The sequence below is a fragment of the Mobula hypostoma genome, chromosome 29 (genome assembly GCF_963921235.1).
Source record: "Mobula hypostoma chromosome 29, sMobHyp1.1, whole genome shotgun sequence".
Taxonomy (NCBI): domain Eukaryota; kingdom Metazoa; phylum Chordata; class Chondrichthyes; order Myliobatiformes; family Myliobatidae; genus Mobula; species Mobula hypostoma.
This window is the reverse complement of record NC_086125.1, coordinates 16,156,056-16,169,814: the sequence shown is the minus strand read 5'-3', so window position 1 is coordinate 16,169,814 and position 13,759 is coordinate 16,156,056. Positions and strand designations below refer to the sequence as shown.

Sequence of the window (13,759 nt, the reverse complement as noted above, 5' to 3'; positions counted from 1 at the left end):
GGGTGAGGGAGAGAGGGGAGGGAGAGGTGAGGGATAGAGGGGGAGGGAGGCGTGAGGGATAGAGGGGAAGGGAGGCGTGAGGGATAGAGGGGAAGGGAGGAGTGAGGGATAGAGGGGGAGGGAGGGGTGAGGGAGGGGGAGGGATGGGTGAGGGAGAGGGGGAGGGGGAGGGATGGGTGAGGGAGAGGGGGAGGGAGAGGGGAGGGAGGGGTGAGGGAGGGGTGAGGGAGGGGTGAGGGGGAGGGGTGAGGGAGAGAAGGGAGGGAGGGGTGAGGGAGAGAGGGGGAGGGAGAGAGGGGGAGGGAGGGGTGAGGGAGGGAGGGGTGAGGGAGGGGGAGGGATGGGGAGGGATGGGGAGGGATGGGGAGGGAGGGGTGAGGGATGGGTGAGGGATGGGTGAGGGATGGGTGAGGGATGGGTGAGGGAGAGAGGGGGAGGGAGAGAGGGGGAGGGAGAGAGGGGGAGGGAGAGAGGGGGAGGGAGGGGTGAGGGGGAGGGGTGAGGGGGAGAGGGGAGGGAGAGGGGAGGGAGGGGTGAGGGATAGAGGGGAGGGAGGGGTGAGGGAGAGAGGGGGAGGGAGGGGTGAGGGAGGGAGGGGAGAGAGGGCTGAGGGATAGAGGGGAGGGAGAGGGGAGGGAGGGGTGAGAGAGAGAGAGAGGGGGAAGGAAAATGGTGGAGTGCGCTGAGGGCACACAAACCACACAGCCCTTCAGAGTTGTTGAGTGGGGAACCCTGGGGATGGGAGGGAGGTGAAACAAACCTCCAAAGAGACAAAACGAAGGAAGGGGAGACCCACATACCCCACACAGACAGGAAGCACAGGTGTGAACCGTGTGACCATGTGGTAACCTCCATGTTGCCAAGTGACCGTGCTGTTACAGAGTGGTTCAGGGACGAGCGAGTCCTGTGAGCTGGCCCGCCCACACCTGCTGCCAAATCAGGCCCCCGCTCCCCCCGTCCCCAAGTCTCAGAGGAAGATGATTTTCTTTGCGAGCTCCCGCTCAATGTCTGCAATTAAGCTGTCGAATTCCTTCGTCCTCCCACCAAGAGTGGATTCAAAGTCCAGCTCTCCGCCATCGGGAAATAGCCCGCCATCGTGGCTGGTGTCAGGGAACAACTTGTCACCTTGTCCATTAACTGGGTACAAATCATAATCATGTCTGCTGGTCGACATGGAACCACAATCTCGTGTATCCGTGTGCCGAAAGCTACTGTCCTGTGAAGCTGTATGCCATGGCCCGCTGTCCCACGTGTCTGCGTGCAGCAGCCTACCATCCTGCACGCCTGTGCGGTGAGAACCACACAGCCTTATTTCCGTGTGGCGTGTTCCACCGTCCTGCGTGTCCGTGTGGTGTGCGCCTCTGTCCCGCGTGTCCGTGTGATGTACACCTCTGTCCCGCGTGTCCGTGTGACACGAGCCTCTGCTCCACGTGTCCGCACGGCGCACGCCGCCGCCCCGCAGCTCTGTACGGTGCGGGCCGCACTCCCGCGGGTCCGCGGGTCCCAGCAAGCCCAGGACAGCGGCATCCAGCGAGGTGAGCTGGTCGCGGTCACCTGCCTCCTGGTCGTTCCCCGAGCGCAACAGGTTTCGGCCACAGCTGCTCCAGTCGCCGGCGTGGCGGTAACGGGACGAGCTCGCGGATCTCCCCACGCGGGTGCGGCACACCACCTCGTCAGCGACCGGGCTGCCCGCGGGGGCCTGGGCTCTGGGGCGCAGGCAGTTGGTTGACGCTGGCCACTCCAACAACGCATCTCGCTTCCGTCTGATGCGGTCACCTGCGGGTGAGAGCAGGGAAGAGTGTGGACTGGGCAAGGACCAAGGCTAACACCTGCCCCTCCCGACAACCTCCAGCACCCAGAGCTACGATTACACAGCTCCCTGAAGGGACACGTGGGGAATGGACGAACTTCACAGAGGGTCACATCTGTGGAACCGAGCTGGGAACAGCAGGGTACATTCCCCTCCAGACTATCCCATATCTCAGCCCACTATTCCCCCCCACCACTGCCCTGATATCTGCCTGACTTTACCATCATCCACCCAAGTCTCCATCCCTGAACACTCCACACCCCTAACCTCTCCTCCCACCTCTGACCCTTGAACCTGATTTCCCCCTCCACATGCTGGCCTCTCCCCTTCCCAGCCCACTCTCCAACCCCCAGTTTCCCTCTCCACCCTCCTACCCTCCACACCCACTCCCCCTCCATACCCTCTGACTCTTCACACCCCTGCTTCTCCCCCACCCCCTGACTACCCCCCCCACACCCCGTAGCCTCTCCCCTTCCTATCTCTGACCATCCACACTGCCCCCTCCCTCCCTCTGCCGTGGTCAGTCTAAGCCTCAGGACAAGTACGGCTGGGACGTTATTCACTGAATGATCTGGCTCTGCGAAATACAGAGGGGACTTACTGTAGGCGGCAGCCCAAGTAGACGTGCAAGCCCGTGGACCCATGCCTTCGGCTGGGGCAGAGAACAGACCAGCACTGGTGTGACTTTATAACACATTGAGATAGCACCTGAACCAGCAAAGCCCAGAAGGCTAAACAGTAGAAAACTGGATTAATAAAGATAGGTACCTGATAAACCTGCAGATACAAGGCCCGATTCCACAAACCTACCCTGCTGCGCAACGGTTGTACCGAGGCTGGGTCCGCCCATTGACTGGTTCTCCACTCAGGACCATTCCTAGGGCTGCAACAGGGCTGTGGGGGTTTGGGGCCCCAGAAGGCAAGCAAGGGGTTGAGGACCAGGTCCTCGTTTCAATGGGTCTCCCTGCCTCCACATGTCACTAGTCACTAGTACTCCCTCAGACCCAGCTTCCAGTCGCGGTGATGTAGTCACAACTGCCTGAGGTGACTCTGATGAGAGAACCTCCCAGCGCCCCAGTGACAGCTCACCACCATTCTTCTGCAGCTGTTCAGACTAAGAAATGTAACTCTGAAAGGGGCTACACTTCATCCAGCGATTTTGATCCATTTTTGTTTACTTAATGATACAGATAGGCCCTTCCGGCCCCTGAGTCAGTCACCCTGGACAACCCCCGACTTAACTCTCACCTAACCACAGGACAATCTAATTAACCCAGCTGGTGTGTCTTTGGACTGTGGGAAGAAACTGAGGCACCCGGGGAAAAACCCATGCATTCCAGCGGGAGGATGTACAGAGACTCTTTACGGAACGCTGTTGGAGTTGAACTCCAAACTCCGGCGGCCTGAGCTGAAATAGCGTCACAACACCCACAACACGCTGAAGGAACTCAGCAGGTCGGGCAGCATCCGTGGAAATGATCAGTCAACGTATCAGGCCGGAACCCTTCGTCAGGACTGAAGAGGGAAGGGGCAGAGGCCCTATAAAGAAGGTGGAAGGAGGGTGGGAAGGAGGAGGCTGGTAGGTGCCAGGTGAAAAACCAGTAAGGGGAAAGATAAAGATAACCAGAAAGGTGAAGAAGGAATAGGGGAAAGCACAATGGGTAGTAGAAGGAGGCAGAACCATGAGGGAGGTGATAGGCAGCTGGGGAGGGGGCAGAGTGAAACTGGGATGGGGGAAGAGAGGGGGAGGAAATTACCGGAAGTTGGAGAATTCAATGTTCATACCAAGGGGCTGGAGACTACCCAGATGGTATATGACGGTACTACCCATTGTGTTTTCCCCAACTCCTTCTTCACCTTCCCTGCCTATCCCCTCCCTGCTTCCCCTCCCCCACCCCTTTATCTTTGGGTATCTTTATCATGGTTAACATTAACCATGGACTTTTTACTCTCCTCCCATCTGGTTGGCGCTACTGGAGCCTCCGCTCCCGCACCAGCAGGCACAGAAAGAGCTTCTTCCCTGAGGCTGTGACACTGCTGAACCTCTCATCACAGTGCTAAGCAGTATTGCATCCATATTGTACTGTCTCAGTACTTTTATATTTGTGTGCTGTAGCACTTTTTTTATTCGCAGTTATTTTGTAAATAACACTATCCTTTGCATTTCTGGTCAGATGCTAAATGCATTTCATTGGCTTTGTATCTGTACTCGACACAATGACAATAAAGTTGAATCTAATCTAATCTAATCTTTCCCCTTACTGGGTTTTTCACCTGGCACCTACCAGCCTTCTCCTTCCCACCTTCCCCCCACCTTCTTCATAGGGCCTCTGCCCCCTCCCTCTTCAGTCCTGACGAAGGGTTCCGGCCCGAAACGTTGACTGATCCTTTCCATGGATGCTGCCCGACCTGCTGAGTTCCTCCAGCGTGTTGTGAGTGCTGCTTTGACCCCAGCATCTGCAGAGTATTTTGTGTCTACGCTGAAATAGCGTCACGCTCACCGCTACCCTACCGCAGCGACCAATGACGGAGCAGGGAGCCGGAACCGGAGCCAATGGGACTCTGCATCCAGCACATCGTTCTCTGCAACGTCTGTCATCCTCAACGGGACCCTACCACCAAACACATCTTTACCTCCTCCCCCCAGCAGCACCACTCACTGCATCAGGAACATACTCCTCCGTCAATCAGACCTGCCACCCCTGGCCCTCTGCAGAGGGTGAATTATCCCCCCACTCAAAGAAAAACACCACAAATGCTGAAAACTGGAACAGGAGCAGAGAAAGCAGGTCAGGACCCAACGTTAAGGTTTCATATCGAGAAGGTTTTTCCACAGAAGTCAGCTGAGTTGCTGTATATCATAAATACAAGAGATTCTGCAGATGCTGGAAAGCCAGAGTAACACACACAAATGCTGGAGGAACTCAGAAGGTCAGGGAGCGTCTATGGAGAGGAATGAACAGACAGCATTTCAGGCTGAGAACCTTCATCAGAACTGGAAAGGAAGGGGAAAGAAGCCAGAATAAGAAAGTGGGGAGAGAGGGAGGAGTAACAAGCTGGCAGATAGGAGATGAGAAGCTGGGGGGTGATAGGTAGCAAAGATAAAGGGCTGAAGGAGGAGAGGAGGGTGTGACCAGAGGGAGTGAGAGGCAAGTGAAGGGGTAAGAGAGGAGCCAGAATGGGGAAAGGAAAAAAAGAGAGAATGGGGAGAGAAGAGAAATTTCCAAAAGTTAGAGAAATTGATGTTCATGCCATCTGGTTGGAGGTTACCTCGATGGAATACGCTCCTCCAACCTGAGATCACGGCAGCAGAGGAGGCCATGAACAACAATTTGGAATGAAGAGTGGAATTGAAACGGCTGGCCACCAGGAAATCCCGATTGCTGCATAATACGGAGCAAACGTGCTTGGCAAAGTGGCCCCCCAATCGAGACCAGGTCTCACCAATGTAGAGGAGACCGCACCGGGAGCACCAGATATCACAGATGATCCCAACAGATTTGCACCTGACACGTTGCCTCACCGGGATGGACTGTTCGGGGCCCTGAAAGGTGTTGAGGAAGGAGGTGAAGGGGTAAGTGCAGCACATGTCACTGACAGGGATAAGTGCCGGGAGGGAGATCAGTGGGGAGGGATGAATGGATGGAGTCACCGAGGGAGTGATTCCTGTGGAAAGTGGATTGTGGGGGAGGAGGTAAAGTCCCCAGTGAAGGGGCTCGGCCTGAACCATCGACGAGTTATTCCATTCCACAGATGCTGACCGACCTGCTGAGTTCCTCCAGCATTTTGCATAGGAGCTGCTGTACACATCTGACATGTCTCTCAGGCCAGGCCTCTCTCTTCCCCTACCCCTCCACTCGCTGCAGCCTCTCCCCTCAGAACTCTCTCACTGGCCAAGTGTTCACTGAGGTAGCTGGGCTTCTCCTCAGCTCAGCACTCCCAACCACGCTCTGTCCAAAATTCAGACCAAGCCACTGAGGACACTTACACTCTGAGAAATGTTGCCTGGACACTCCAGGCTAGATAGTAAAACAACTGAGCCCAACCTTCCCTGACACACAGGGTGGTCTTTGTCTTCACCTTGTTTTCCATCTTCCCATTTAAGATGGCGCTGGGTGAAACGCAGTGACGGCCTACTGGTAGCAAACAAAACTACTAACTACTTTATTAATCACACTTCTTCTCGGAGATGGTCACTGCAATCAATAGCTTTTTAGAGTTGAGCCTTTGGACCACCAGTACGAACTGAATTCTTGAGGGTGCAGGACAGATGTGGCACTGCGTATATGGGCTGAATCAGGGCCCTAGAGTGAGGAACGAGCCAACAATTGGCCATTGCTGGAGTGGCTTGCTGATTCGAAGCAGCAGATCTAGGCCAGGTGAGGCAGAGCCGAGGCGGGGGGTGGGGGTGGTGCCTGGGCCGAGAGCAAGGAAAGAACCGAGGTTTGGCTGATTTTTTGCACTGGGCCAGATCGCAAAGGTCGGGGTGTCGGGGCCAGAGGTGAGGGTCAGGCCGGTGTTCAACTTGTAACTCATCTCTGTGCTAAACTGAGACTGGCCTGCAACGAACAGGCTCTTGGATTGGCTGCAATAATGACCGGTTTTGTGGCTATGAGTTCACTTTCGTTGTTTAGTGGTTTGCTTATGTTTTACTGTTTGTATGATTTGTTCTTTTTTCTACACATTTGTTTAAATGGGCTGTATTGGATTCCTCTGCTTTGGGGCTGCCTGTAAGGATTCAGCCTCAAGGCTGTATATAGTATACACAGTTTGATAACAAATGCACTTCGAACTTTGGTCATGAACCTGATGGAGTCTACTCAACCCCGATCAAGTTGATGGGGATTTTGGCCTCATGCAGACTTGCTATGATTAGTCAATAGCTTAACAACCAAAGCAGCGCACGAAAAATGCTGGCGGGATTCAGCATTTATGGAAATTGACAAACAGTTACATTTCAGGCCAAGACCCATTTTCAATCACTCTGCCTTCTCAGGTGCCAATCCTTTTATGTCAACGATTCCTACTTCCAGCTCATTTTAAGATCCATTCCTTTACAGAGCAAATCATCGGGTAAAAGCACCTATCATCTTTCACTCTCGCTGACAATGTGGAGAGGGTAGGGTCAGGGGTGTATTTTTTAACACCACTGCACCCTCACCTGCCCCAGCACCACCCATTCCCTCTCAGATCTGTCACATCACTGATTGCTCTCACCTCCGTCAAGGATCGATGCCCTCACTGATCACCCAGAGTGTGTGGGCACAGCTCGCATTCAGGACTAGAAGTGCTGCAGGTAGATGGAGATTAAACAGCCATTGATAGCCAGCATCACCACCAAGCAGACAGGGAAGCTAGACCAGGTCACCAATGCCCATCAGAAGTGAACCTTGTCCTTTCCCCCCCCCACCTCCCTTCACACGTACCCAGTCCCACACCAACGTGGTTCAACCCTCATCTACCCTCCAAAATATCCTGGGAACCTACGTAGAGCAAGCGGAGAGAGGAGCTCAGGGGGACCCTGACACAGGGACGTTATGAATCACAGTCCACTGCACCGCAACCCAGAACACTGTTCCTGCCCCAGCCTTGAGGATACTGACTGTTACAAGTACTTCTTCCAAGCCCACACGGGGAACACCAGGGTTACTTCAGTGGGAGGGAGGGGGCAGGGTCCCTGACCAGTTCCAAACACACTACTGAGTTACCCAGCCACCAGTTACAATACATGAGATGTGAGACTGAAGGACTAAGGATGCCTACTCCGACTCCTGGTCCCAATGTAGGGATAAACAAGGAGTTATTAGCTGGGTGGGGGGAGTTTGACTGTTTTCCCTTCAGTGGCTTTGATGCTGAGACAGTGTCTGTAACTCCCGACAATCAGCAGCTCACTCCCCGCCCACAACCACCAGAAAACCCGACCGTGTACTCACTGGGCCACAGCTGCAGCAGGTAGTGTAAGACCTCGATGTGCCTCTTGAAATCCAGAGCGCTGGCGAGTTCCTTGGAGTGCGAGAAGGCGCAGGAGCCGTGCTGGGAGTTTTCCTGCTTCTGGCCAAGGAGCACTGGCCCAAAGCACACCGCCAGGTTCTGGCACGTCATCTTGTTGGACTCCTGGAGCGAGGCCACCAGGCTCAGATGGTCAAGAAGCAGGGTCAGTGTGGCCTGACGGAGGACAGCACAGGCGTTACAAGGAGAGGAGTGGGGAGTGGACACACACCATCCCTGCCCGAGCCTCTGCTGCTCCAGGGAAAAGGGGTCTCGTTTACACAGTCCACAACACCAACATCACTATCACTTCAGTGAGGGGGGAGGGGCAGATGGAGAGGGAGAGGAATGGGTGCGGGGGAGAGAGAGGGGGTCGATGGGGGTAGAGAGGGAGGGTAGAGGGGGTAGGGGGGTAGAGAGGGGGCAGAGAGTGGGGGGGTAGAGAGCGGGGGGTAGAGAGGGAGAGAGTGAGGGGGAGAGAGCGAGGGTGAGGAGCGGAGGGGGAGGGAGAGACAAGAGAGAGGGTGGGAGATGCTGGAGGTCCACACTATCACAGGGCGAACATGAAAACTCCACACAGGCAGCACCAGTGGTCAGGATGGAAGCTGAGTGTCTAGAATGGTGGACAGCCTCACGACTGCCCCATTATCTTTCCCCTTACTGGTTTTTCACCTGGAACCTACCAGCCTTCTCCTTCCCACCCTTTCCCCACCTACTTTATAGGGCCTCTGCCCCTTCCCTCTTCAACCCTGACGAAGGGTTCCGGGCCAAAACGTTGACGATTGTTTCCACGGATGCTGCCCGACCTGCTGAGTTCCTCCAGCATGTTGTGAGTGACTGCCCTGCTCTGTCACCCCCTGCCTTGGCGAAACATCCAAAAGATCATCCCGGTGGGGAGTGTGTGATGGGGAAGTACTGGTATTTACACAGCAGCTTCCTCAGAATTCGAGGAACGCTCTACGTCTGGGAGGTTGTAAATACAGTGCAGTGGTGGGGGAAGCAGCAGCCATTTTGTACATAGCAAGATCCAACAAGCAGCACTGACAATGTGATCAGATAATCTGTTTTTCCTTTTCCCCCAGACATAATTCTAATGCCTGATCAGCTTTGAGCACAAGGTGAGTTGAATATCTCCTCAGGAAGACGGGAACATTGAGAGTAATGCACTCCCTTGGAGCATCGGTCCTGATACATGTTCAATGCATACCCAGGGCTGCCATCCCAAAGGGGTGGGCACAACCTTCTAGCTCAGACAATGGTTTCCAGAAGCAACTTCACTCTCGGGTCTCTCCCTGCCCCTGTTGGAGGCAGGTTGCTTGCCCTACCGAAGCCTGGAAAATAACATTATATCTGATTTTGATTTTATTTTTATAGATAGATAGACTGCGGAGTCGGCCCTCCCAGCCCTTCGAGCTGCACCACCACCAACCCCATTTAACCTTAATCATGGACAATTAGAATGACAAATTCACCTACTAACCGATGCGTCTTTGGACTGTGGATGGAAACCAGAGCACCCAGAGGAAACCCATGCGTTCCATGGGGAGAACGTACAAACTCCTTACAAAGGACGCCGGGATTGAACTCCAAACTCTGACGCCCCGAGCAGTAACAGTGTCGGGCTGACTAGTACACCATCACGGTGAGTTGTAATGCACCCGTGAACTAGTGGCGAAAGCAGATTGGATAATGTAGATTAGTGACAAAAGCATATTGGATAATGTAGATTAGTGGTGAAAGCAGATTGGATAATGTAGATTAGTGGCAAAAGCAGAATGGATAATGTAGATTAGTGGTGAAAGCAGATTGGATAATGTAGATTAGTGGCAAAAGCAGATTGGATAATGTAGCATGAAGGGTTTACTACACCCACCTGGACCTCTACTCTCCCATTGTGCTCTGCATTTCTTTGCTCTGATTTCTAGGCCACTGTGGCGCCCAATTTTCCAGACTCCCTCCCAATTCAAACCAATCCATTGATGAAAAATAGATCGGGTACCCTGTTTGGTAAATGTGAAAACTAATTTGCTTGTGGCAGGAGTCAACCAAACTTTAGATGGGATTGAGATTCTGGGTTCTGGGGGAGAGAGTGGGGCGGGGAAGTACCACCATTGGAGATGGTGTTGTGGAAGTCACGGCGGGGCAAGGATGGACCGGGGCAGTTGTAGTCAAGTGAGACCGCTAGGGATACCTCTGCTTACTACAGACAAGATGGTGTGTACTCAAGTGAGACCTCTGTAGTGAGACTTTTCCAGAAAGCTCTTCCCAAAACATAGCTTTCCTTTAAAGAGGTGACATAGAATTGGAAGGTGTAGAATATCCTTGTGGTTAAGAGCTCAGAATTTGTAAGGGTAAAAAGACCCTGATGGGACTTATATATGGGTGCTGAACTGTTAGCAAAGATGAGAGCTACACATTACAACAGCTGATAGAAAAGGCATGTCAAAAGGGCAATATTACAATAGTTATGGGGGATTTCAACATGCAGGTAGATTGGGAAGATCAGGTCGGTGCTAGATCCCAGTGGGGAAACTTGTAGTTGGCTTTTCATCTCGTGCTTGAGCCCACTGGGGTATCAGCTATTCTGGATAGGGTATTGTGCAAGGAACTGTACTGATTAGAGAGCTTAAGGTAAAAGAAACCATAGGGGAAGTGATCATATATTGATTGAATTCACCCGGAAATTTGAGAAGGAGAAGCTAAAGTCAGATGTATCAGTATTACAGTAGATAAAGGGAATTATCGAGGCACGAGGGAGGAGTTGGCCGGAATTGATTGAAAAAGAACATTGGCAGGGATGAGGCAGAGAGGCATGGCTGGAATTTCTGGGAGCAATTCAGAAGGGGCAGAATAGATACATCCCAAAGATGAAATAGTATTCTAAAGGCAGGATAACACAACTGTGGCTAACAAGGGAAGACAAAGCCAAAAGAGACAGCATACAAGAGAGTAAAAATTAGTGGGAAGTTGGAGGATTAGGAGGTTTTAAAGACTAACAGAAGGCAAGTAAAAAGATGGAATTCAAATGAAAGCTAGCCAATAATATTGAAGAGGATACCAAAAGTTTCTTCAGAAATATAAAGGGTAAAAGACAGACAAGAATAGATATCAGACTGCTGGAAAATTATGCTGGAGAGGTAGTAATGGGGGACAAGGAAGTGTTGGATGAACCAAATAAGTAATTTTGCATCAGTCTTCACTGTGGAAGACACTAGCAGTATGCCAGAAGTTCGAATCTTCACTCAAAACTGTCAGGGGGCGGAAGTGAGTGAAGTTGCCATTACTAGGGAGAATGTCCTGGGAAAACTTCTGAAAGAGTTGGCTGAGGAGACCGTGTAGCCATTATTAATGATCTTTCAAGAATCAATAGATTCTGGCACGGTCCCGGAGGACTGGAAAATTGCAAACGTTGCTCCACTCTTCCAGGAGGGATAGGGGCAGAAGAAAAGGAATTATAGCCCAGTTATTCTGACTTCAGTAGTTGCGAAGATGTGGGAGTTGATTGTTAAGGACGTGGTTTTGTTGTACTTAGAAGCACATGTTAAAATAGGTCGAAGTCAGCATGATTTCCTTAAGGGAAAATCCTGCCAAACAAATCCGTTGGAATTATTTGAAGAAATAACAAGCAGGATAGAACAAAGGAGAATCAGTGGATGTTGTGTACTTGGATTTTCAGAAGGCCTTTGACAAGGTGCCGCACAGGAGGCTGCTTAGCAAGTTAAGAGCACAGGGTATTACAGGAAAGATACTGGCATGGATAGAGAATTGGCTGATTGGCAGGAGGAAACAGTGGGAATAAAAGAAACCTTTTCAGATTGGCTGCTGGTGACTAGTGGTGTTCCACAGGGGTCTGTGTTGGGACAGTGTCTTTTTATGTTGTAATTCAACGTTTTGGATGATGAAATTGATGGCTTTGGGGCCAAGTGTGTGGATGATACGAAGACAGATAAAGGGGCAGATAGTTTTCGAAGAAGCAGGGAGGTTGCAGAAGGACTTAGACAGATGAGGAGACTGGGCAAAGAAGTGGCAGGTGGTTTACAGTGTTGAGTTGTGTACGGTCATGCGCTTTGGTAGAAGAAATAAAAGCATAAACTGTTTTCTAAAAGGACAGAAAATTCAAAAATCTGAGATGTAAAGGGACTTGAGAGTCAGCACGCAGCATTCCCTCAAGGTTAATTTGCAGGTTGGTGGTGAGGAAGGCAAACGTAATGTTAGCATTCATTTTGAGAGGCCTAGAATATAAAAGCAGGGATGTAATTTTGAGGCTTAATAAGGGATTGGTAATTTGGAGTATTGTGAGAAGTTTGGACCCCTTATCTAAGAAAGCATGTGCCGACATCAGAGAGTGTTCAGAGGAGGTTCATTCTGGGAATGAAAGGGTTACCATATGAGGCTCTGTGTCTACATTCCCTGGAATTCAGAAGAATGAGCGGGGATCTCATTGAAACCTATCGAATGTTGAAAGGCCTCAAAAGAGTGGATGTAGAGAGGACGCTGCCTACAGTGGGGGAGTTAGGACCAGAGGGCACTGCCTCAGAATAGAGGGGTTTTCATTTAGAATGAAGATGAGGAGGAATTTCTTTAACCAGTGAGTGACGAATCTGTGAAACTCATTTTCACAGGCGGTTGTGGAGTCACTGGGTACATTTAAAGCAGAGCTTGATAGATTTTTGATTAGACAGGGCATGAAGGATTACGGGGAGAAGGCAGGAGATTGGGGCTAACAGGGAAAATGGATCCACCGTGGTGATATGGCAGAGAAGACTTGATGGGCCAAATAGTCTAATTCTGCTCCTGACAGTATGGTCTTTACTCAACAGGGGCTGCTGGAGACAGATAAGAGAACAGAAGGATGTGAAACATACCCGACGACTAAGGCTCTATTGTCTGCTCAAACAACAGGAATTCTGCAGATGCTGGAAATTCAAGCAACACGCATAAAAGTTGCTGGTGAATGCAGCAGGCCAGGCAGCATCTCTAGGAAGAGGTGCAGTCAACGTTTCAGGCCGAGACCCTTCGTCAGGACTCACAGGCCAGGCGGCATCTCTAGGAAGAGGTGCAGTCGACGTTTCGGGCCGAGACCCTTCGTCAGGACATCCTGACGAAGGGTCTCGGCCTGAAACGTCGACTGCACCTCTTCCTAGAGATGCTGCCTGGCCTGCTGCGTTCACCAGCAACTTTTATGTGTGTTGCTCTATTGTCTGCTTGAGGTTTCGCTGATCACCTCTGCTGTCAATGGTGTTTGATCTTGCGAGTTGGGAGTTCAGAAATATATTACACTAATCGATTCCTGTAACCGATAAGCCAATTCTGTATAAAAACATCAGTTCTCTGTTCAGGCTTCAGAACAGCGTGGGTGACAGAGGCCTCAGCTGTTCTCCTTGTGCACAAGTAAAATAAAAGGAAGAGTTGTAAGTGCTTTTGTGTTCCAGGCCCGGTTATTTTAGATATTTTATTATTGGTGATGTCAGGGACATTTGCCACACTGCTATTTCAGTGTGTGGCCAAGTGGTTAAGACGTTTGTCTACTGATTTGAAGGTCGCTAGTTCGAGCCTTGGCTGAGGCAGTGTGTGTGTGTCCTTGAGCAAAGCACTTAACCACACATTGCTCTGTGACGACACTGGTGCCAAGCTGTATGGGTCCTAATGCCCTTCCCTTGGACAACATCGGTGGCGTGGAGAGGGGAGACTTGCAGCATGGGCAACTGCCGGTCTTCCATACAACGTTGCCCCGGCCTGCGCCCTGGAAACCTTCCAAGGCGCAAATCCATGGTCTCATGAGACTAATGGATGCCTATATAAATTTCTGCAGACCACGGGAGGTCTCCCCCTTGTTACAATTATATCCCTGCAAAAGCTGGAGTGCAGCAGGGATCGGGAAGAACTGAATGTACAGGAAATATTGGGAATGATCAGTGGTGAAAGAATGAGGGGATGGGAATGGATAAGGCTGCATCCCGA

The 13,759-nt window shown here is 51.6% G+C and overlaps 1 protein-coding gene across 2 annotated transcripts in view; it reads right to left on the bottom strand.

The window, feature by feature from the left end:
- Nucleotides 1-326: 326 nt before the first annotated feature.
- Nucleotides 327-13,759, bottom strand: part of LOC134339361 (rho GTPase-activating protein SYDE2-like) — a 75,164-nt gene continuing 61,731 nt past the window's right edge. For both annotated transcript variants that reach the window (XM_063035793.1, XM_063035794.1), the window contains exons 7-8: nt 7,744-7,975; nt 327-1,776 (exon numbers count right to left, since the gene is read on the bottom strand). In XM_063035793.1, coding sequence (XP_062891863.1) covers nt 968-1,776; nt 7,744-7,975 — 1,041 coding nt within the window. In that variant the 3' untranslated portion in view covers nt 327-967. The remainder of the gene's footprint in view (nt 1,777-7,743; nt 7,976-13,759) is intronic.